General features: G+C 35.1%; 1 protein-coding gene across 2 annotated transcripts in view; it reads left to right on the top strand.

Moving 5' to 3' along the window:
* The first annotated feature begins 1,045 nt into the window (after nt 1-1,045).
* Nucleotides 1,046-25,611, top strand: part of LOC138692108 (zinc finger protein 664-like) — a 29,127-nt gene continuing 4,561 nt past the window's right edge. Inside the window, exons 1-5 of one of the 2 annotated variants that reach the window (XM_069815059.1) lie at nt 1,046-1,240; nt 3,808-3,945; nt 6,945-7,027; nt 9,545-9,870; nt 23,335-23,472. In XM_069815059.1, the coding sequence (XP_069671160.1) occupies nt 1,124-1,240; nt 3,808-3,945; nt 6,945-7,027; nt 9,545-9,870; nt 23,335-23,384 (714 nt within the window). In that variant the 5' untranslated portion in view covers nt 1,046-1,123 and the 3' untranslated portion in view covers nt 23,385-23,472. Of the gene's footprint in view, nt 1,241-3,807; nt 3,946-6,944; nt 7,028-9,544; nt 12,330-23,334; nt 23,473-25,611 lie in introns of those variants that run through there. The other variant, XM_069815058.1, reaches the window with a different exon arrangement.

Genomic DNA, 25,611 nt, shown 5'->3' with positions numbered 1-25,611 from the left:
ATTGAGGATGAATTTTAAATCATATAATGGAGATATATCATCTGAAGCATTACAATGTAGGTTTGAAGAAGATGAAGTTTGAGGCATATATTGTCGAGGTAGTGGGGGAAATTCATTTTTGTCGTTTTCTGGTGGATCAGGATTTGCTTCTACTTTGCTTCGTCTCTTAATAAAATGGTAAAAATGATTTATAAAACAGGGCATTCTCTGAAATTTGAAGCATGATTACCTTGGCAATTCGCACATTTTACAGTATAGTTTGGTCCCTTTGATGGACTATATAAGGTGATTTTCACCGCATTTCAAGCAGCTGGGTTCATGCTCACAACCTCAGGACACATGCCCGAAAGATTGGCAATTGTGGAATTGGAGTAAGGTATGTATTTGGGATGGTATTGTTAGGCATACAGCTCTCCTAGTGACCACATCCGATTTCCACTAATCCATACTATAAATCCTAAGCATTTTCAGGGTATTTCAGGTATTTAGGAACTGTCGCGGTCACCTGACTTGTTTATTATGTGAAAACTTAGCTTAGGTTATTTGTATAGTATTCAGTGATAGGTTAGGTCATGTTATGTTAAGTTAGAGTAGGTGTGAGGTATTATGTGAACAGTGTTGGCTGCATTGAGAATCCCTTTATTCCCTCCCTCAAATTACGCGAATTCAGGAACTGTGGTAGTGTTCTTCATTCACACATGACTAATTTGGTATTACAAATTAGATGTATTTGGGGTGGATCGGGCAGGCATACAGCTCTCCTAGTAATCACATCTAAATTCCACTACTCCATGGCCCATGCTATAATTCCTAAGTATTTTCAAGGTATTTCACATTGGCAGTGATAAAAGTGTGCAATATTCGTTTACAGTCTCAGATGGATACTATACTTTGAATCTATTAATCAGTAATATTGACAGAAAACTAATAATACTATAATTATAAACAATGAAACATGAAACTGAAGCCGTTTTGAATATCGATCGCCTGTTTGATCACGGCCATCTGCAAGAAACTTCGTCATTTCATTAAGGATTTAGTCAGCTCTGACCTGTGTGACAAAGAAGAAGTTACTGCATGAAACAATTTAACGACTATTAGTTCTTATATATCGTCTTACGCAATGATGTCTTATTCCTCCGAAGATTATGTGGACCAGGGATTTACTGTCACATCTGAGGTTAAATTTGACAAAGATCAGGTGCTGATTTCGTCCGCTGTAGTAAAACGCGAACCTGAGGTAAGTGGGGCACAAGAAATGCGCTATTTATTCTTCTTACATTGTCTGTCTTGTATTTTGATTGTAACAGACACTGTCTCTTTACAGTAGTACTTGCAGTTCTTTTTTTATTTATGATAGAGATAAAAAAGATCTTTTGGCTCTGTATCTACTTTGTCATGTTGCAGAGAAGTCTAATGTTGAACGTTTCTGGTTTTATGTTTCAAATTTGGAAACGAAATTGCTTGTTACATTTGTTCTTAAAGGTTACCAAACCACATATTCCCTCATTGTTACTTAAGGGCATGACTTCCGTTTGTTTTCTCCGTGATTTGTCTCAAATTCTCAGTCCGGGCACTCTCTTACGGTTTCAAATGATTCGTTTTCTATTAGGTGTACGTACAAATATAACTCCAATTACTTTATAAAGTTTTAGGCTATCTTTTAATAGGATTGCCATACGTCCGTATTTTCCACGGACAGTTTATATTTTAAGTGTAAGTTGATTAATAATTGGTTGCTACATCCTTCAAAGGATGGCCCGTCTACATAGTCACCAATGGTAGCCTAATATCCACAGTTTCCTACACTTAGGTTTTAATCATGTAGGCTATCAAAGACCAAAGTACTACATTCACAGATTACAAAGCTCACTTCCAGGAGAAACCAAATTTATCTCAGGCAGCCAAACAGAAACTGGCGATATTGGTCGCTGAAGGAGAAGATTTCGAAGAAAATATTATGAACATAAACGACCGGTTTGAAAGACGGCACCAAATTGGGGACATTTCACCTCTATTATTGTTGTTACCCCTTCGTTTTGAAAAAAAGGCACCACAATTGGGGCATTTCATCTTCATAATTGTTCATACGCCTTCGTTTTGAAAGACTGCACCAAAATGGGCACATTTCGTCTCCATTACTGTTTATACCCCTTCGTTTTGAAATACGGCACCACAGTGAGGTAATATTTCGTCACCAACTTTGTTCACCACATTCTAGTTTATCAACTACTGAAATTGATTGATTCAGAGACATTCTAATGAGGAAGGGAAGAAATTCATTACGTTATGCTAAACTTGGGAATAGGATCAGTTATTAAAACAAAGTAATTTGCAGCGTAGTTTATCCAGGTAAACTGTATGGAAGTCAATGTGAGAAAATGTAAAGTTAGTACAAAATCAGAAATGTTAAAATATCCTAGGGTCGAAATTAATATGAAAATAAAATAAAAAAAACAAGTCGTAAAATAAAGTGTCACCATGTACCGGTTGATTCTGTAAGTGAATTAAAGAATTACACAGGAAAGTAGGGAACCTCTGCTGAAGATTTTGAGATATTATGGAACATGAAGTCTAGTCTGTAAACTCAAATTAAGGCGATCATGTCAGTTTTTCTGTAAATATCTGGGTCAGCATTGTAGACAACAAGATCACCTCATTGGGCCGCATCATCTGCCTGCCCGTCTCAAAGGTCACGACATGTAATCTTTGCTACTAGGGATGTTTGGAATTGCATCTTGTTGTGCAGTAGTTCAATGGAATAAAAGCAGAGAATGGTTAAATGATAGGTTGATTGGCAAACTTACTCGTGTTAAATTACATAATCAACTGTGGCTTACAGCTGTTTCGGTGCTTCTTCAGATCATCCTCAGAGCCTACTAGATCTCGGCGTCATCTCGAATTTCGCTGCCTGTTGTGGGGGTGCGTTTGCGTGTTGAAGGTGTTGAAACGTGGAGTCAAATAGTGTGTGTGTTCTGAAATTGATCTGTGTGTGGAGATTTTGATCAGGGTGTCTTTTAGTATGTATGTATATTTCATATTGTTCTAGTGTGTTGAGTATTTGGTTTTTGGGTTGTATGTGTAGGATTTCCATGTCTGTATTTTATGTTATTGTATGTATGGTTAGCATTTAGTTATATGTTCGGCGTATGTGGATGTTTTGTGTCCTCTAATTATTGCTTTAATGTGGCCTTTGTAACGTGTTTGGAATGATCTGCCTGTCTTTCCAGTGTAGAACTTGTCGTAACTATTACATGTGAGCTTGTATACGCCTGTGTGGTTGTTTTTATATTTAAGTGTACGCAAGATTCAAGATGGAAAGAATGGTTGTTTTGGAATATCCACAGCTTCACTTCATACACAAGAAATTCCTAGCCATTCAGTTCAGTCGATCTTAAAATATTATATGACTGCTAACAACTAAATTTTTCCGAATCTTATTATTCTTCTTAACAAGTTATTCAAATTTTGGGATTACCGCAACAATATCCGGAAGGTATGCTACAGTATTTGCGCAATAATGTTTTACGTGCAGGAAACCCTGAAATATCGTAAAATATGCGCAATTAACTTTGCTTATTCATAATCACAGACATGCACATGTAATATTTATGACTTTCAAAAGGCGAGTAATATTATGCCACTGCATACGAATTCTGGACATATTCTTCATAATGTATCGCACATACACCGACTTTTATTCGAGCTGTGGCATGCAGATATATAGAATGCAACTTGTGACGTGAGAAGTCATCTTACAACCTCCTGTAATAAATTGTTGATTTAAGAAATCTCTTTGTACTGCAGGAACGGAATGTTTCGGATCATCATGTGACTGGTATAAAGGAGGAATATGAGGACCAGAGCCAAGATCTAACATCTGAGATAAAGTTTGAGGAAGATCCGGTGCCAATTTCATTCCCTGTGGTGAAACGTGAACCAGAGGTGAGTGCAGCACAAAAAAGTACTATCTTCTTCTTCTTCTTCCACTGTTTATCTTGTATTTTCACTGTAATGGACACGGCCTCTCTACAGCAGTACTAGCAGTGTCTTTCAGTCAGTGACAGTGGCAGAAAAATCTCATCTCTATTCATTATTATGAATGTCTTGTTGCATTGTTATCTCGTTTTTGTTTTAATTTTTAAAACGAAATTGATCGTTTTACTCACTAGTAATGGTTGCCATAGGTACACATTCCCACACTGTATTATTTTGATAATGTGTTGTGCTTGACTTTATTTCCTTTTGTTTTCTCTATGTCTTTGTCTAAAATTCTCGATGGTTTTTGCCGTTCGAAATGATTATAGATTTTGCTTTAGATGTATGCAGAAATATTACCACCTGTATTTTTTTTCTTTTTCACGCATTATTAAAAAAAATTGTATTTACAATATGTCCTCTGTATAACATTATGTTGTCCATAGAGATAATATATTTCGTAATTTTACGATAAATTAAGGGACCTACTTTGAGTGGATTCCAGAAGAGGTTCTAAACTTTGCAACATATTCTGAGTCATCACGAGATACGGCATACATCAAAGTATTACATATATTACTTACTTTTTTCTGTCAATGAAGTGCATTCAGTTTTAATATAGGTAGAGGAACGTAAAGTTAAGAACTTGATGTGGCAAGTCTTGAAATTATTAACAATAAAAATAGAACTTTTGAATTTTCTTGCACTGATTGTGGGTGGATTCCAACTTAGGTTACGAAACTCGGTAAATTTCACTAAATGGTTCAACGAAATTTCTAACCATTTTTTTATGTCTGAGATATAGGCATTATATTCATAGGAAAGGAAAGCTGAGCACTGGATTCTTCCTTGAAAAATGATGAAATTATATCCAAAGTAGCTTTGAAAATCCAGGGTATTCAAAGCGATAATGCATTTTTCATTCTCCTACAAATTCTCTTTAAATGACCACAGCGAATTTTGGAGGCTTAGCGACGATATATAACATTTCGTCACTGCCAAAAAAGAGTCTTCAAATCGTTTTAGAACTAAACGTAGTTTTTTTTTTCTTCTCCTCAGAAAGTTAGAATGATTCAGAAATATCTTGAAGGTCATCTCCTACAATGTGCAATAAAATAATACCTAGAAGGAGAGAACTGAGTATATACTAAATTTTAATAAATTTGAGGACCGAATGAGTAGTAAGAACTTACATTTTATTCTTTTTTCTTCTGATGAAATTCAATATACCAGAATTTCCCTACTTGTGTACTGAAGATCTGCAGGTCTGGTGTACTTTATTTATTTTTTTTACTTGCTTATTTAATGACGCTGTTTCAACTACGGGGTTATTTAGAGTCGAAGAGTTTGGTGATAGTGAGACGATATTTGTTCAGATGAGACCGGGGATTCGCCACAGTTTACCTGACATTTGCCTTACTTTTGGACAAAACCTTTTAAAATACCCAACCAGGTAATCAGCGCAATCAGGAATCGAACCCGCGCCCGAGCGCAACTCCGAATCGGTAGGCAGTCTGGTATACGAGGAAAGAATTCCTCGTTTCGAAATACACACACAATCGGTTGAAACACTGAAGATAGTCTGCGTTGCTTGAGCTAAGTTTGCGGTGAAAAAGAGAGATGATTTTTATCAGGATACAGGAAAGCAATTTCTGTTCTGTTAGAAGAAGACAGGTTATTTTTCACGGAGAGCAAAATGAAAATAAATGCAAATACTAGTATGTAGGTGTTGATGTAAGTAGTTAGATTAATGTTAAGGTCTGGGTTGTTGCCTTCTGTAACATATTTGTTCCTCTTGTTTTCCATTCCTACTTTCTCTTTGAAGTTAAAAATAATAATCCTTTTCTTTTATCTGTCAATAATAACAAATGGTAGTAGTCTGCTTCAAGCGAAGATTTGCAAATATGCTTGATATTAGAAAACATAAGATAGTGAAGAAAGAACTCTTCTGTTGCTCGGTTTAAAGTGCATCTAGGACGTCATAATTTTTGTGCAAAATTCTGGCGCCGTTATGCAACTTTTGCGAACCTTTAAATTTATAATCTCGGAAAAAAAACGTTGACCTTGTTCGATAAGCCGTACTATTTAGCCAAAGAAGATTGTCCTTACTGTGACCATCCAGATAATAGTGCATGTAAGCTCTGAATTCAGGAAATGACTCAGGTCAGTCTTCAGTAAACACAGCGCAGGTGTACGAGTAGCAGAGAAGAGAATAACTTATGCGCGTGTAGGGTAGCCAGATCACTAAAATTAGACTCTCCTGCCAACCTTTTTACATGGCTTTATGAAAGAAATTGTTCGTTGCATTAAGTATCTTAACACATGTAATGATATAGTATGTTTTCTAATTCCTAGATAATAAATTAAGAAAACACGAATAATTATAATTGCATTTCAATAATTTTCTGTCATTAAATTTTGCATTTCTAACATAAACTTTAGATATATTTTCAAAAATTGTGTTATTTCTATTTGTTAATAATGTGTAGGCTATTTTGTTTCTCTCCTCAACATATTTTACATCACGTGCTTTTTCACCATTTGTCATATTTTCATACCCCACTATGCTCACTTAAAAGTAATACATATAAAATTGAAAATATTTAATTTTAAATGTTAATGCATATACGTTTATATTATTTATTTGTATTTTATAGTCCTCATTCCCTCATAAATCCCCCAAATTCCCCTCCTGCCTGCGAACAACAGCTTTAGATTATATGAGTCTGTCAGAGGATTTGAAATTACACTTTTAGTGTGTCACGTGATGAAAAAAATTGAAAAACGCTGTTCTATAAGGAAAAGAATTATCCCATGAAAACCCGACCCATGAATTCTCTTCTATTAACTAAAATTTCTACTACATCTAATGCGATTTAAATGCAGTTCTGTCGAATCTAAAATCTATATGCTTCTCTTAAAGTAAATATTGCTATCTTCCTGTTTTATTTGTTGTGTATTTTTAGAAAGAGCAGAGTCACTCGGACGCAGTGAATGATGACCCATGGATGGAAGTAACGGCAGAGGACAACGAGATTTCTACTGAAAGGTGAGTGTCTGCACTGTATACATAATGCACAAATTCCCAATTGTTATTGGGGTGTAAATGAACAAAGAGTTGAATATAATGTTTATGTTCCCCTTACATTGCTTGAAAGCTAATTTCATACCTGAAAAAAAATTATACTGAAAATTTCAAGCCCTTTCCAATACCCATAATTACAATCACTCTGTGTCCTTCGTAGATAACGTAGCCTATTTCCCAGGCTCTAATATTCTATTCTCTTTTTCCTACATAAATTATATACGTTTTGTTTGATACTTTATGCTCGACCATGCCGAAATGTAGTAATTATACACCCGTTTGCAGTCCTTTAATGCATGTCATTAAAGTACACCTAGTAATTGAAGTTCAGGTTTTCGCTTATTCTCACCTTATGTTCTGTTACTATAATAATTAGCGTTAATTGTAAATCATATTCAAATAAATACAATTTGTCAACTCGTTTTTCATTTCTAAATCAATTTCCAGGTTATGCATTCTTTGCATTACATCTAGGTCAATGACATTATTGTTCCTCGGAAAAAATCAATACTTTCGCGTCTGCGCACATCTCACAATTCACGACCTATGAACAAGGTCACTTCCGATCTTCTGTCAGATACAAATAAAGTGAATACTTCTAAATAATTTCAAGTTAGAAATATGCGTGAGCATAAAAAGTCGCATGAAACTTGCCTATAATGGTAATTAAGACGCTCGTATGAAAATTATGAAACTCGCTTGAACTCGATTCATAAACAAACATACTTGCGTCTTAATTACTATCATTATAGGCTCGTTCCATAATCTACTATTATCACAGTCTAGTATATACAGTCACGAAGCTCAATACTTACTAAATATGCAAACGTAAACAGTTGAAATATGCATCCATAGATAGTTGCTCACCACCAAGATCGCTACTATCGCTTCATCACAGAGACTTTCCTTAGCAGACCATAAAATGTATTGTACTTTCGATATCGTGTTCTTTTGAAAAAATTAACACCTTCCTTCCACTATTGAAATATGAAATACATAAGGTTTATATATTATTTTCATAAAATACATATTATATTCTATAAACTCACCTTCCTTAATTTTTCGGAAGGATAAATCTAACCAATTTTTCTTACTACAAACGTCTAATTGTCCCATATTATTTTTCAAATTATTGTATTTCAGCCATTTACAGTTATTACAACGGATAACGAACTTTAAAAAAAATGCGAAATACGGCACAATCAATGCTTTTTCGATCTAGGCCAGGCCGTAATGTTTGTTCGGGTTTTCTATATCAGTGTATGGAGCTCAGTGAAATATTATAACTTTATTGTTTATCATTGTTAAGCTTTATTTAGTGTAATGTTGTTATAAGTTCCGTTTACTTCTTGTTGCGTAATATGTTGCAGAAATAATTACAAAACTGTGTTATATTAATGTGAAGAGAATTTTACATGTTAACGTAATGTGTTCGCGTTAGCGTTTCTAGTTTAGAATGGAAGCTGTTTTGATGTTTAATAAAAAAAGATTTTATATTGGGATTTCAATTTAGCACACCTACCTTCCTTAATTTTAGACAAAACATTTACCATACCACTCCTATGAAATTAGTGTACGTAGTAATTCAGTACTCAATTGTAGTATTAAAATACAGACAAATTGAATGTCCGGGGTATCATATCTGACATTATACTTAATTATAATGTATGATTGCGAATTTAGGAATACAAGTTAAATATAATAAACATAACCTATAATTTTCATATGAATGGCAAGGCATTGGAGATCACTAAATTTAGACAGAAAGGGTAAACTCGTATAGTAAACATGACCTATAGCTTCAAAATATCTAAATTTCCGTGCGGTGCAATTCAAAATTATTGAATCGTGCATAAGTGAATGTACAAGAATTTCGCAATATTTTATCGAAATAATGGCAGGTATTACGCATACGAACAACATAATTTTCACACCATAAATAATATATCTTAACTTGCAAGTGACTTAAGTCTGAAGTGTCTCATAGTCATTGTTTTAAATTTTATTAATGCAATTACACTACATTTTAGAGAAACATATGTTACTGTTTATGCATTCCAACTAATTTATATGGTTGAAACGCCGCCCTTCGTGATCAGGTTAAGCGAGTTACACGGTCTGCCTTACGGCCTGTATTAGATCACGATGGCTGTGGCACAGTCTATTGTTCCTAGTACTCACAGCGCTCCAAGCGGCTAGCAACTACCGCGAGATTTCCAAAAAAATCACCCCAAGCTTCGTGTCTGTATATAGTAGACTGTGCTATTATAATTATTTTTGTCTGTAAATAGGAGTATAATGTTAATTTTAAAACCGTCCTTTGATACGTATAAGTAACCGACTAAACTGTTAATTTACGACGATGAATCTCCGACGCAGATGTACCTCCTGGTCAAGTGCGTTTAATCTCATTTGGGTATTCAACATAAATCAATATTTGTTGTGTCTATGGTAAGGACTGATAGAATATTTTGTTCACAGTATTGGAACGCCCACTAGGAGCAAATTATCAGAATCCGTCGCTATTGCACATGAAGAGAACACTACTGTATGTCAGATTCTAAATAATTCAGGATCCTCGGAAAAACCTGTGTGGACTCATGTTGATGATGAGAGGCAATTTGTTTTCAAAGCATCTGAACAATGTTTCTCAAAATCATCAAAACAGAAGAGGCGTTCACTCGAGTACGCAGGCAAGAAGTCCTACAAATGTGGTGTTTGTGAGAAGTGTTTCTCGCAACTGTCTGACCTAAGGAAACATGTACGTCGTCACACAGGAGAGAAACCTTTCAAATGCGAAATGTATGGTAAGTATTTCTCGCATCTGTCTAACTTAAGGAAACATGAACGTCATCACAGAGGCGAGAAACCTTTCAAATGCGATATGTGTGGTAAGTGTTTCTCACAATCGAGTGATCTCAAATGCCATGTACGCCGTCACACAGGCGAAAAACCTTTCAAATGCGAAGTTTGTGGTAAGTTCTTCTCGCTATCACATAATCTAAAATCTCATGAACGCGTTCACACAGGCGAGAAGCCTTTCAATTGCGATGTGTGTGGTAGGTGTTTCTTGTGTGGTAGGTGTTTCTCACAATTGAGTCATCTCAAATGCCATGAACGTTTTCACACAGGCGAGAAACCTTTCAAATGCGAATTGTGTGGTCAGTGTTTCTCACAATCTAGGAGTCTCAAATTCCATGAACGTCTGCATACAGGCTGATGTCTCGCCTAAAAAGACGTGAACGATTACACACTGGAGAAACATTTAAAATGGAAAGTTTGTGGTGTGTCCCTCAGTCGAGTATTCTAAAAAGACGTCAAAATTCTTGTAAAGGTAACAAAAAAAATCTTTAGATTGCGTTGTTTGAAATGTTTCCCAATCTCGTGTTATCTTAATGTACGTAAACGCAAGCGTACAGGAGAATACAGTTTCAAATGCGAGGTTTGCCTTATGCCATTTTCGCAGTGCAGTACTTTAGTAATTATTAGTCGCAAGCACACTGATGAGAAGCCTTCCAAATGTGATAATATTGTACGTGAGTCTTGCAGTTAGATGGTTTAGAACGTCACGGGCGAGAAGACTTTAAAAATGTGATGTTTGTCATACATAAGCGTTTCTTTTATTTGCGTGATTTAATACGCTAGCATACTAGGGAAAATCCTTTGAAAAGTGATAATTGTCAAAATTGTTTTGCTGATTAGCGTGTCTTCAGTAATCGTATATTCAAACATGTCGCTAACAAATGTGTTCTTAAATATACTGACGTGAAACCTTTGTAATGCGATGTCCATGTTACATATTTCTTGTCTTCGTGTAATGGAAATATTTCATGAACGCCAGCAAGACTGATAAACGTTTCGAAATCGTGTTAGTCATACATTTTCTTTCGCCAATTACATATAATAAATCTTGTACTCAAATGATGTTGTCAGTATGCCCTTCTACTACCATACTTGTTGTAATTGTGTTTCAGAGGAAAAAAAATTGTAAATTCATGAACCCAATTATACAATTCAAATGGCATTCAGGCATAAAGCTATGGTTCCGCTCATCATCAAGCGAGGAATGTTGATGATAGCTCAGCGTTCAACGTCACGTGATTAGTCTCGTTACAGCGAACATCTTCCCCTTCGCCATCTGAAGTATTATACCCTCAGAAAATTTGAATCCTGGATCTAAATTTGGAGTCATTACTTCAGCTTAATTTTTGGCACTTATTTTTATAGTACAAGAGGAAGGGTTAAATGGTATCAGTCAGATACTTTGTTCTATTTAATGTGGCATATAAATAGAAGTTTTTAAAGTTATTGTTCGATTCAGCTTTCTCTGTCAGCAAAATTAATTATAACTTTCATTATAAATAATAGTAGTTACTATATTGAAGCTAGTCTCCAAGTTTTTCAGCTGAAATCTGGTTCCAGAACACACTTCATTACGATTTTTTAAAATCTCATGTAATTGTTTACTTCTTTGCCATCTTATAGGTTTAAATATCTTGGAAGATATCCCTTGACACCCTATATATACCTTTCTGTTCTAACGTCACCAAATTTAGCTTTTTATATACAGATTGTCTTTAACAAATGGCATTAATGTAATTATTGTTTCTCCATGCATTGGAATGTGCAGAGAAGTACCATGTGTTCTGCTAAACTGGATAACATCACACTTTTTTACATTTTCGTTACGAACAGCAATAATTTTTGCAGTAATATATTGAATTAGAAAATGTCATCACCCTTAAGAAAATTATGACTTTGTTTTTCCCCTGTATTCTCCAAAAATATTACCCACTTTTTTCCATGTGTAATCTTTTAGTGTTGTGTAAAATGGATGGTCGTACCTTACTGTTGACGTCGCCAATGTTTTTGTAATCTATACAGTACTCATGTTTGATTAATGTAATGTAGAATGTAGTCGCCTTTTCCTTGAGAAGTTTTATGAGACCACACGATATTTTTTTTTGTCATGTATAGTTTTTTATATTATATTGTGCTATGTGATGTATGGAAGTTTTGTTGGTAGAGTGTATACTTTGATGGTTAAACTTAAGGTGCTTCTACACGGTTCAACTTTCCTTTGAACTTCAAGCATTCAAGTATAGCATGCCAGCCAGCATCCTATTTCTATGATGAAAAATAGTCATGGAGATTAAGCGATTTGTTTTTGACTCCGAAAATTGAATTGTCTGCATTAATGTTAAGCAATGTTTGGCAATTGATCTGGTAACGTTTATCTATACTAATAATAACTCTGTAGCCGAAATTTTTCTGGTAATTTGCGATTTTCCAAAAATAATTGGTCGTAACATATATAATTAACCGCCCTGAAACCCAAAATCGCTTTTTTGAAAATTTTGTTTCTATGTGTGTCTGTTATCTTTTCAGGCGATAATCGCTGAACAGATTTATATGAAAATTGTAATATGAATTAAGTTCGTTGTAACTTAGAATTTAGGCTATATGGAATTCAAAATATTTTATTTAAGAGGGGGGTTATAAGGGCGCTTGAATTAAATAAATCGAAATATCTCCCTTATTATTAATTTTCATGGAAAATATTATATAACAAAAGTTTTTTTTTTAATAATTTCCGATAAGTTTTATTTCATGCAAAAGTTTGATAGGGCTGATATTTAATGAGATATATGAGTTTCAAAATTACAATAACGCCATCTAAGGCGGTGTAATGAAATAAAAAACAAATGACTTCGTCTATAAGGGGTCTTGGACAACAACAATCGAAAGCTATGAAACATACGGTAGCCTGCAGAGAATGTTTCTGTGTTTGTATGAAGTAATATCGGAAGCTAAATTAACCGATTTGTATAATTAATTATTAATTCAACATTGGAAAGTGTTGTTTCTCTAGATGGAAATAATGCTATAACGTTATACAGTAACTTCTGATTGAATCGAGAACAGGTAAGATTAAAATAGCTTCTTATGCACAGAAAACTTGATAGGCATTCGTTTCCTGTATTTCCTAAAATAATTTTTATGACTGGATGAAAATGATCGCATTTTAATTTTTTAATACAATTTAAATTAAGTAACATAATAAACGATTTATCCTTCTAACAAACACGAATGTTCCCTGGATAAAATGTCCTATTTTAATTATGTAATTACTTTATATTTATTTCTAATAGGTGCAGCGGAGCGCAAGCATATGGCTAGTCTTTAAGAAATGTACTGTAAGATGTGGCTGGATATTGGGTAGAATTGTCATGGAGATATTGGTACTGGAGTAGCTGACTGGAATGATTTGAAATTTATGTTAAAAATTTATTGATGTAGTTTATAAACTGGACGATTTAGAACAATATCAGCGACGCCAGTGTCTGCGTATTTTTGGTGTAGGTGAGAACAATGGTGAGGACACCGATGTGTTAGCGATTAGTGTGGCGGAGAAGGTAGGGGTGGACTTGAGTCTGGCCGACATTGATAGAAGTCATAGAGTTGGTAGGAGAGATGAGAATCGACCCAGACCAATAATTGTGAAATTCGCTAGTTATAGGAAGAGAAGCGAGGTCTTCCGAAACAAAAGAAAATTAAAAAATTCTGGTTGGACAATTCGGGAAGACTTGACGAAAACTCGCCACAACATCTTACGCGAAGCGATTACCAAATTTGGACAAACCAACGTGTGGACTCAAGACGGCGTCATCATTGTAAAAAGCGGCGACACGAAAAGAAGGATCACCCGTATGGCTGAGATACATAATTAGTAAGTCAAGGCAACTCCTCATAAGTTGTTGTTATATTAAGAAAGTAATAGTTTAATAATTTAATACTAATTATTTAATTATTGTAGTAATACTATATTTAGTTGCATTACATTACCTCAGTAAATTTAGTTTATTTTTAGTTAGGTTGGCACTATTGCCTATATCGTCCCGCTTTCTGTGGCATGCCCTCAGGCTGATGGCGCTTCTAGCCTCCCCGACCCTCCTCACTGTCGACAACCTGTTCCCACAACTCTATCCACTTGTCTGTCATCCTCCCCAACCCCTCTATTGTCTACCTCTCAGCTGTTAAAGCAGTCTTTCTCACCTGACCCCAAATCTTTGAAAATAGCACATTTAAACTGTCAAAGCATTACTCCTCACTTCCAGGAATTCTCTTCTATTTTCACTAATATAGATGTCCAATGTATTCTTGTTAGCGAGACGTGGCTAAAACCCTCGTTGTCTTCCTCACTCGTTCACTTAAACGGCTATACGTTATGTAGAAATGACAGATTATACAAACGAGGGGGTGGAGTTTGCGCATATATTAGGAGTGATCTGCACCCTAAAATTATTCTAAAATCACAAGGCGATGCATTACGACCCGAATATTTGTTCGTAGAAATACAAGCAAGTCTTCATAAATGTCTCTTAGCAGTTATTTATAAGCCTCCCAAAGCTGGACATTTATCCGATTTAGAAAGCCCGTTAGCCGATCTTTTACCGCAATATGAACATATCTTACTTATGGGGGATTTTAATATTAATCTTCTGGCTGTCAGATCAAATGGGACTAATCAACTGCGTAATTTGTTCGAAACTTTCAATCTAACAATTCTTCCACTCAATCCTACCCACCACACACCTACTTCTGATACTTTAATTGACCTAATCATTACGAATAATTCTGATAGAATTCTAACCTCAGGACAGTTACCAGTTCCGGGAATATCTGGTCATGATCTTATTTTTGCCGAGTACTCTCTTCAGTGCCCAAAAAATGCAGCTAAGGTAATTACTTGCAGAGATCTAAAAGGCATTGACAACGACCAACTAATTTCTGACGCCCTACAAATGCCATGGCATACTATTTTTAATTTAATCACAGTTGACGAAAAAGTTGCCACCTTTAATGACATGGTAATACAATTATTCGACAAACATGCACCTTTAAAGAAGAGACGTGTCACACACCGACCTGCCCCATGGCTGAATGACAGTATTCGTAATCTTATGACGTCACGTGACGCCGCTTTCCGGAAGTACAGACACAACAAATCTGCCGAAAACTTTAACAACTACAAAAAACTTAGAAACAAAACCACACAAAGCATTAGGAATGCTAAACGCCGTCACGCCCTGAGTCTCGTCGACCCGTCCATTCCCCCTCGGTGTCTTTGGAATAACTTACGTAATATGGGAGTAGGGAAGAAAGCATCAGAAGCTGAAGTTATAAACATACCGCTTGATAAACTCAATGAATACTTTACCTCACCTCCCACTATACGACCTGAAAAACAGTCAAAACGAAATACAATTAATGCTCTCCTAGCTAATCCTCCACCTTCTCGCGAAAAATTTTTCTTCTCGCACATTACTGATTCTGAAGTAAGAAGGGCTCTTAAAAGCATTAAATCTAAAGCACAAGGCACTGATAACATAAGCATAGTCTTTATCAATAAGTTAGTCGATGTCGTGCTTCCCGTAATAACTCATATTTTCAATTCTTCAATTATCACTTCTGTTTATCCGCAACTCTGGAAAACAGCCTTAGTACGCCCACTTCCTAAAGTAAATTCACCAACTTCTGCAAAAGACTATAGGCCAATCTCCATTCTTCCCGTTTTATCTAAAGCTCTGGAACGCATCATTCATAAGCAGTTGTCAGACTACCTAATAGAATTTAATCTTTTAGACCCTTTACAATCAGGATTCAGAAATGGCCATAGCACTTCTACTGCTTTGTTGAATGTTACTGAGGACATACGCGCAGCCATGGATAAACGACAGGCTACTGTACTAGTTTTATTGGACTATAGCAAAGCCTTTGATTCTGTTGACTTCGATCTACTATTGACTAAACTACAAACGCTACACCTTTCTGATAGTGCTATCACCTGGATGTACTCCTACCTTACTGGCCGCCAGCAGCGTGTCATATCTAATAATCGTTTCTCATCCTGGCATACTGTAGACACAGGAGTTCCTCAGGGATCAGTATTAGGCCCCTTGCTCTTCTCTATTTATATAAATGGAATTTCCAACTCATTTAAGCACTGCAGATATCAAATATATGCAGACGACGTTCAATTGTATATTTCAGCCCGTCCCGACGCACTAAACGATAGCATTAATAGTCTGAATGAAGATCTTGATTCCATCTCTTCCTGGTCTCAACAATTTGGGCTTAACCTAAACGCATGTAAATCACAGGCTATTCTGTTCGCGAACCGTAGATTAATTCCTGAAGTCAACGACCTGAATATTCCACCTGTGAAACTGAATAAAACAATCATCCCGTTTAGCTCTACCGTAAAAAATCTCGGAGTACATTTCGAATCTAATCTAAATTGGGATACGCATATTAAATATACATGTAAGAAGGCATTCTCTATTCTCCATTCACTAAAAAGATTGTATCATTATCCATCTAAATTAAAACAGACGCTGGTACAGACACTCATTCTACCTCACTTCGATTATTGCGACGTTTTGTTCAGTGATCTCAGGATTGATTCCGCTCAGAAACTACAGCGTGTTCATAACGCGTGCGTCCGCTTCATTTGTAATGTTCGATACTATGATCATATCTCACCTTCTTTCAAGAAGTTATCATGGCTTAGGTTACATGAGAGGAGAAATCTGCACTCACTTTCTCTCTTATATCGAATTATGCACTCTTCATCCCCCTATTATTTATTCGCTCGATTTCATACTCTCTCTCGCCATCATAATATTAATACTCGAGCACAACGCGATAACACGCTAGAAATTCCACTTCACGCATCGTCTCTGTATTCCTCATCCTTCACTGTTGCTACCTCTCGTCACTGGAACTCTCTGCCGCCTGAAGTCAAGGGCTGCCGAACATTGAATTCTTTCAAATCCAAGTTAGAAAATTATCTTATGACGAGTTGCCAAACTAACTTACTATTATGACAAGTGTTGTATTGCATGTTTCCACGTATTCACATTTTTTTTTATGTTCTAATGATATTCAACTTATTTTATATTTTTGTTTTCATATTTTCCGATAATGTTATATCTCTAATGTGATAAGTTGAGCTATATATAATCTTAATTTTCCTTATTGTGTGTACTTAGAAATATTGTATTCACTGTATACTTTGTACTGCACTATTTTATTACTACTATTAGTATTATTATTATTATTATTATTATTATTATTATTATTATTATTATTATTATTATTATTATTATCATTATTACTATTCCTCTTTATTATTATTATTATTATTATTATTATTATTATTATTATTATTATTATTATTATTATTATTATTATTATGAATAATTGTCTCTTTTTGTATGCCTCATTTATTTTGACCTGCTGTTCACATATTATTATGCTTTTTTCTTTCTTTCTGTATGTTATATATTATGTCTGATTTCTTCTTATTTGTTGTTTATTTTTTATTATTATTATTATCTTATTCAGTTTTGTGTGTAAAATTGTAGTGTAATTTGTTAATTTGTAGTGTTTTTGTAACGCAGTCTTTACTCCTGGTTGAGTGTTAGAGAAGGCCGTATGGCCTTAACTCTGCCAGGTTAAATAAATCATTATTATTATTATTATTATTATTATTATTATTATTATTATATCCAGTAGACTATTTCCTCGATGGATACAATATTGAGTAGCTCATGCAGAAATTTGTTTGATGTGGTTTAGTCCGGATGTTCTGTGGTTGAATTAAGGTCTGCACTCTTTGTTGCCAGTAATGAAAGTCAATGCACTTCCTCCTAATATGATGACTTTCGACTGTATGTCCTCATATTGCCTTATATTTTGTGACTTTTTCATTTGGTTTAGAAATCCTTGGATGTTACTTACTTACTTCCTTATTGGTTTTTAAGGAACCCGGAGGTTCATTGCCACCCTCACATAAGCCCGCCATTGGTCCCTATCCTGAGCAAAATTAATCCAGTCTCTATCATTATATCCCACCTCCCTCAAATCCATTTTAATATTATCCTCCCATCTACGTCTCGGCCTCCCCAAAGGTCTTTTCCCTTCCGGCCTTCCAACTAACGCTCTATATGCATATCTGAATTCGCCCATACGTGCTACATGCACTGCCGATCTCAAACGTGTGGATTTAATGTTCCTAAATATGTCAGGTGAATACAGTGCGTGCAGTTCTGTGTTGTGTAACTTTCTCTATTCTCCTGTTACTTCATCCCTCTTAGCCCCAAATATTTTCCTAAGCACCTTATTCTCTAACACCCTTAACATATATTCCTCTGTCAAAGTGAGAGTCCAAGTTTCACAACCATAATGAACAACCGGTAATATAACTGTTTTATAAATTCTAACTTTCAGATATTTTGACAACAGACTGGATGATAAAAGCTTCTCAACCGAATAATAACAGGCATTTCCCATATTTATACTCAGTTTAATTTCCTCCCGAGTATATTTGTTACAGTTGCTCCCAGGTGTTTGAATTTTTCCACGTCTTCAAAAGATAAATTTACAATGTTATATTTTCATTTCGTACAACATTCTCGTCACGAGACATAATCATTTATTTTGTCTTTTCGGGATTTACTTCCAAACCTATTTCTTTACTTGCTTCAAGTAAAATTCCCGTACTTTACCGTAATAGTTTGTGTATTTTCTCATAAGATATTAATCCTTGACTGTTAGAATTTTTAAATAAATTGAGGATGGATTTTAAATCATATAATGGAGATATATCATCTGAAGCATTACAATGTAGGTTTGAAGAAGATGAAGTATGAGGCATATATTGTCGAGGTAGTGTGGGGAATTCATTTTTGTTGTTTTCTGGTGGATCAGGATTTGCTTCTACTTTGCTTTGTCTCTTAATAAAATGGTAAAAATGATTTATAAAACAGGGCATTCTCTGAAATTTGAAGCATGATTTCCTTGGCAATTCGCATATTTTACAGTATAGTTTGGTCTCTTTGATGGACTATATAAGGTGATTTTCACCGCATTTCAAGCAGCTGCGTTCATGCTCACAACCTCAGAACACATGCCCGAAAGATTGGTAATTGTGGAATTGTTCAAGACGTAATTGAGGATTATAAGCTTCGACTTTGATATGTGCGTTTTACATAGCATTGAGTTAGAACATGTCTTCTGATTTTGGCTTATTTTCAAGAATTACTTGGAAGATAGGAAGTTTATAAGATACTGTAGATTTTTTTTTTTTTTCATTTTATTCATTGTTGTACATTAATTACCAAGAAACCTAATGTTATTATTTCATATTTAATTTCTTACGGAGTTAAAGAATGAACGAAACATATTCAATTGTGCATGCTTTCTTTCACTAATAATAAGAGTGCATGCGGCAATTGAAAGCTATCCATTGCCATTGGTATCTTGTGCGTATTTCGATCAACACTAGCATGTAGCGACCAGCTGATTGATCTAGGAGGCCGCGAATAAACTGAAAATTTTTTTTTGTTTGGTGATGGTGGACCTTTCAAGCTGAAAATGGCAGCATGTACGATTAGCTTCATTGAAGATTACAGCAAATGCGAGTGCCTCTGGAGTGTTGAACTACAATTTTGCTAATGAAGTAGGCCTAAGTATTGGATTGATATTTAATATTTATTAATTAATATCTATACATAGTGAAAATGACGTTCAACACGGTGCACCATGTAGACAAAAAATTTGCATGCATCTTAAATCAACGTTCGTTTTCAACTTTGTTCTTTCAATATTGTCTCCCGATTGCACCTGTACACGCATGGAAAATTGAACCGTCAAGATGCAGCTTTAGCGATTTGTTGATACATTCTTTCTTTGGGAAAGACATTTGCTGGCTACAACAGTTGCATACGGCATTCCACAGCTCTACATGGACGCAACAAATTTTTAAAGAATTTATATAATTACTAATTTGTGCTTGATAAAAAAAATTGATGCTTCATTTGAAAATAATTCTGTATTTGTTGAGAAGAATGTCGTCCCTTTCTTTAATCAAATTTAGAATTGTAATTTTATCATTGTTCATAATTGATTTTCTAACGGTGGTTACTAATTTCAACAAAATCAATAGTGGCGTCCATCGTAAAATCATCCAATCAAATCGTCTCATATCTACTCGTTTTACTGTTATAAATATATGATATCAATAAGAAATAATTTGCTATCGATATTACATGTTTCCACATATTTTGTCATTGTCATGTTTATGAAAAGCTGTTGACAATTCACAAATTGTATTTGTCAAAGCAGGTAAGAATGGTCAGAAAATAAATGCTACAATATTCTGACATATTTGTAGAATTGTCATGATTGTAGGACCTGTCAGCTTTATGATACAGAACGCTGGTCACCTGCGGTTAGTTTAGGTGTGTATTACGTGACAGGTTAGGTTATTTGTGTAGTATTATGTGAGAGGTTAGGTTAAGTTAGATTAGGTGTGTAGTAGCTATTATGTGAGAGGTGTTGGCTACATTGAAAACTCCTTTATTCCGTCCCTCAAATTACGTCACATTCAGGAAATATGCCAGTGTTTTTGTCACGCATGACTAATTTGATATACTGTATGAGTAAGGTATGTATTTGGGGTAGGATTGTTAGCCATACAGCTTTCCTAGTGACCACATCCAATTTCCACTAATCCATACTATAAATCCTAAGCATTTTCAGGTATTTAGGAACTGTCCCGTTCACCTGAGGTTTTTATTATGTGAAAGCTTAGGTTAAGTTATTTGTGTAGTATTCGGTGAGAGGTTAGGTCATGTTAAGTTAAGTTAGAATAGGTGTGTAGTATTATGTGAGCAGTGTTGGCTAGACTGAGAATCCCTTTATTCCCTCCCTCAAATTACGCGAGTTCAGGAAATGTGGTAGTGTTCTTCATTCCCACATGACTAATTTGATATTACAAGTAAGATGTATTTGGGGTGGATCGGGCAGGCATACAGCTCTCTAGTCATCACATCTAACATCCACTACACCATGGCCTATGCTATAAATCCTAAGTATTTTCAAGGTATTTCACATTGGCAGTGATAAAAGTGTGCAATATTCGTTTACAGTCTCAGATGGATACTTTGAATCTATTAATCAGTAATATTGACAGAAAACTAATACTACTATAATTATAAACAATGAGATATGAAACTAGAGCCGTTTTGAATATCGATCGTAAGCAATGATATCGATCGTCTGTTTGAACACGGCCATCTGGAAGAAACTTCGTCATTTCGTTAAGGATTTAGTCTGCCCTGATCTGTGTGACAATGAAGAAGGTTCTGCATGAAACAATTTAACGACTATTAGTTCTTACATATAGTCCTACGCAGTGATGTCTTATTCCTCCGAAGATTATGTGGACCAGGGATATACTGTCACATCTGAGGTTAAATTTGACAAAGATCAGGTGCAGATTTCGTCCGCTGTAGTAAAACGCGAACCTGAGGTAAGTGGGGCACAAGAAATGCGCTATTTATTCTTCTTACATTGTCTGTCTTGTATTTTGATTGTAACAGACACTGCCTCTTTACAGTAGTACTTGCAGTGTTTTTTATTTGTGATAGAGATAAAATAGATCTTTTGGCTCTGTATCTACTTTATGTCATGTTGCAGAGAAGTCTAATAATGTTCAACGTTTCTGGTTTTATGTTTCAAATTTGGAAACGAAATTGCTTGTTACATTTATCCTTAAAGGTTGCCAAACCACATATTCCCGCATTGTTACTTAAGGGCATGACTTCCGTTTGTTTTCTCCGTGTTTTGTCTAAAATTCTCAGTCCGGGCACTCTTACGGTTTCAAATGATTCGTTTTGTATTAGATGTACGTACAAATATAACTCCAATTACTTTATAAAGTTTTAGGCTATCTTTTAATAGGATTGCCATACGTCCGTATTTTTTACGGACTGTTTGTACTTTAAGTGTAAGTTGATTAATAATTGGTTGCTACATCCTTCAAAGGATGGCCCGTCTACATAGTCACCAATGGTAGCCTAATATCCACAGTTTCCTACACTTAGGTTTTAATCATGTATTCTATCATAGACCAAAGTACTACATTCACAGATTACAAAGCTCACTTCCAGGAGAAAACAAATTTATCTCAGGCAGCCAAACAGAAACTGGCGAAATTGATCGCTGAAGGAGAAGATTTCGAAGAAAATATTATGAACATAAACGACCAGTGCATATCGTTTTGAAAGACGGCACCAAATTGGGGACATATCACCTCTATTATTGTTGTTACCCCTTCGTTTTGAAAAAAAGGCACCACAATTGGGGCATTTCATCTTCATTATTGTTCATACACCTTCGATTTGAAAGACGGCACCACAGTGAGGAAATTTCGTCTCCAGCTTGTTCACCACATTCCAGTTTATCAATTACTGAAATTGATTGATGCAGAGATAGTCTAATGAGGAAGGGAAGAAATTCATTACGTTATGCTAAACTTGGGAACAGAATCAGTTATTAAATCAAAGTAATTTGCAGCGTAGTTTATCGAGGTAAACTGTATAGAAGTCAATGTGAGAAAATATAAAGTTAGTACAAAATCAGAAATATTAAAATATCCTAGGGTCGAAATTAATATGAAAATAATAAAACAAGTCGTAAAATAAAGTGTCACCATGTACCGATTGATTCTGTAAGTAAATGAGAGAATTACACAGGAAATTAGGGAACCTCTGCTGAAGATTTTGAGATATTATGGAACTTGAAGTCTGTAAACTCAAATTAAGGCGATCATGTCAGTTTTTTCTGTAAATATCTGGGTCAGCATTGTAGACAACAAGATCACCTCATTGGGCCACATCTTCTGCCTGCCCGTCTGAAAGGCCACGACATGTAATCTTTGCTACTAGGTATGTTTGGAATTGCATCTTGTTGTGCAGTAGTTCAATGGAATAAAAGCAAAGAATGGTTAAATGATTAGTTGATTGGCAAACTTACCCGTGTTAAATTACATAATCAACTGTGGCTTACAGCTGTTTCGGTACTTCTTCCGATCATCCTCAGAGCCTACTAGATATCTCGGCGTCATCTCGAATTTCGCTGCCTGTTGTGGGGGTGCGTTTGCGTGTTGAAAAGTGTTGAAACGTGGAGTCAAATAGTGTGTGTGTTCTGAAATTGATCTTTGTGTTGAGAATTTGATCAGGGTGTGTTTTAGTGTGTGTTTGTATATTTAATATTGTACTAGTGTGTTGAGTTTTTGGTTTTTGGGTTGTATGTGTAGGATTTCCATGTCTGTATTTATGTTATTATATGTATGGTTAGCATTATTTATGTGTTCGGCATATGTGGATGTATTGTGTTTAAGAAATCCCTTTGTACTGCAGGAACGGAATTTTTCGGATCGGCATGTGACTGGTATAAAGGAGGAATATGAGGACCAGAGCCAAGATCTCACATTTGAGATAAAATTTGAGGAAGATCCGGTGCCAATTTCATTCCCTGTGGTGAAACGTGAACCAGAGGTGAGTGCAGCACAAAAAAAATGCACTATTTTCTTCTTCTTCTTCCACTGTTTATCTTTGTTTTTTCGTTGTAATGGACACTGCCTCTTTAGAACAGTACTTGCAGTGCCTTTCAGTCAGTGACAGTGGCAGAAAAATCTCATCTCTATCCAGTATTGATTCATTCCATGTCAAATCGAACACCTACGAAACATGACAACTTAGTATTTGCTCCAATTTTTTTTATATATTCTATTGATTAAATTAAATAACCCAAGTGTAATATTTTCGGGCTGACACAATTATTTAGTAATTTATTAAATGTTACCTTTCCCGTAAATTAGGATGCAACGTATTATGAAAATGGTTATACTGAAGATTCTATAAACCGTAGAAATTTCGTATTTATATCATTTTAAAGTGCAGTAATTGCAGTATTATATGCTTATTTTTAGTGTTCAATCAAAATATAAAATGGGCCCTTTGTAGGGGGTTATATTTTTATAATACGTTTTTATATATCAGGCACTTACTTCTAAAAAGGGAAAAAAAAATATCATTATATTCTTTGAAATGTTTTACGTAGAACTGCGTTGGTTTTAGAATGCTATTCGAATAAGAATCCGTGTGCAAATAATTTACTGATGGTGTGTTCGGGTCGGATTGAGTAAGACTGTGTGCCGGAGGATGCAGCTGCGATAGTGAGTAATACATTATCAGTGGTGCGATGTTACTTTACGTAAATAAACAGATAACCTCTAGTTCTAAAAACACGTAATGTCCCTTCATCACTTAGCAGTAACCATGTTATTTTTTTAAACATACTTACATAGTTACCCTCACAATGCTGACGTATATGGATACTTACCTTCAGTAATAGTACACAAAATAGAGTGAAAGTTATGTGGGAAGGAATGATGAAAGCTTTGATTATGGTTGTTGAGTATAATGATATTAAGCTTATGTATTGGAATATCTAAAGTTTCACCTTCACTAACAAAATAATTTTAGTCTTATTATGAAAGTGATGTGTTTGCCAAATAAATACATTAGGTAGATGTGTAAAATAAATAGAGACTGGAAAATTATAAGTAATTTAAATGATTGTAAAAAATATCTTGTTTAATTCTTTTTATTTTTCTTCTTGTGCTGACTATTTTAATCTGTGCTGTCGGAGAATTTTATGGATAGCAGTATGCATGAAATGCATTATTACGGTGACAAATACATCAGATCAGTGAAGTTAGAATATCGTACCAACCTGAAAAATATGTTGTTGTACTTGTCTTTATGAAAGCAATTAATACCTTAGCAAAACGTACTAAGTTTTCGTACTTGCAAAATGAATTAAGAAAATATTAATTATATAGTGTGTCCCACTGGCTACCGAATGCGGGATTTTTCTTTCTAATAATTCCAATACTAATGAAGATACTGATCACTGTTGTGTGGTGCAACTTGGAGTAGCAGCAATGTGCTTGCCCGCTGGCTTATTTGTGACTGTTGAGTTGCGTGTGTAATCGATTCGATTTAAAATGTCCAACTTCACGGTACGCAAAGAAAATGGGCTGACGGCGACTTCTGCAGTCCCCTGATATCGTGTGTCTTCTGCTTACAAGCAGTTCTACGGAGTCCACTTTCACATCAGTTGTGATTCAGTCATTGAACAGTACAGGGCGAGACAGACGATATCAGAGGACTGCAGATATTGCCCTCAGTCCATTTTGTTTGCCTACCGTGAATCGGGAGATTTTAAATCGGGTCATTCTTCAAACTTATTTTGCATCGAAATGATACATTTCTGGACATGGGTTCCTAAGCAAAACTTTATATACTTAGTCCCCTCTTCAACTCCTTGAAGTTTGTAATAGGAATTTTCAAACATTCTGTATTGATGATCTGTGACAGGTTTGCTAAGTAACCATTTGTTGTGAGTATAGATGTAATATTTTATTGTATTCTGCTAAATAATATAGCCTATGTTCATAATATTGAGAAACAACACATACCCAACTGCTTTTTTATATTCTTTTTTTTTTTCGGAAAATAAATGTCGCATAGGGATAAAATCTACTGAAAATCTTAGATTTATTTTACTTAACCACATATATTTTTTTACGGGTTCAAACTATTCAGTAAGAGCAGCTGTTGTTCTTCCTG

Source organism: Periplaneta americana, chromosome 16 (assembly GCF_040183065.1).
Source record: "Periplaneta americana isolate PAMFEO1 chromosome 16, P.americana_PAMFEO1_priV1, whole genome shotgun sequence".
Lineage (NCBI taxonomy): Eukaryota > Metazoa > Arthropoda > Insecta > Blattodea > Blattidae > Periplaneta > Periplaneta americana.
This window is presented reverse-complemented; position numbering and strand designations above follow the sequence as displayed.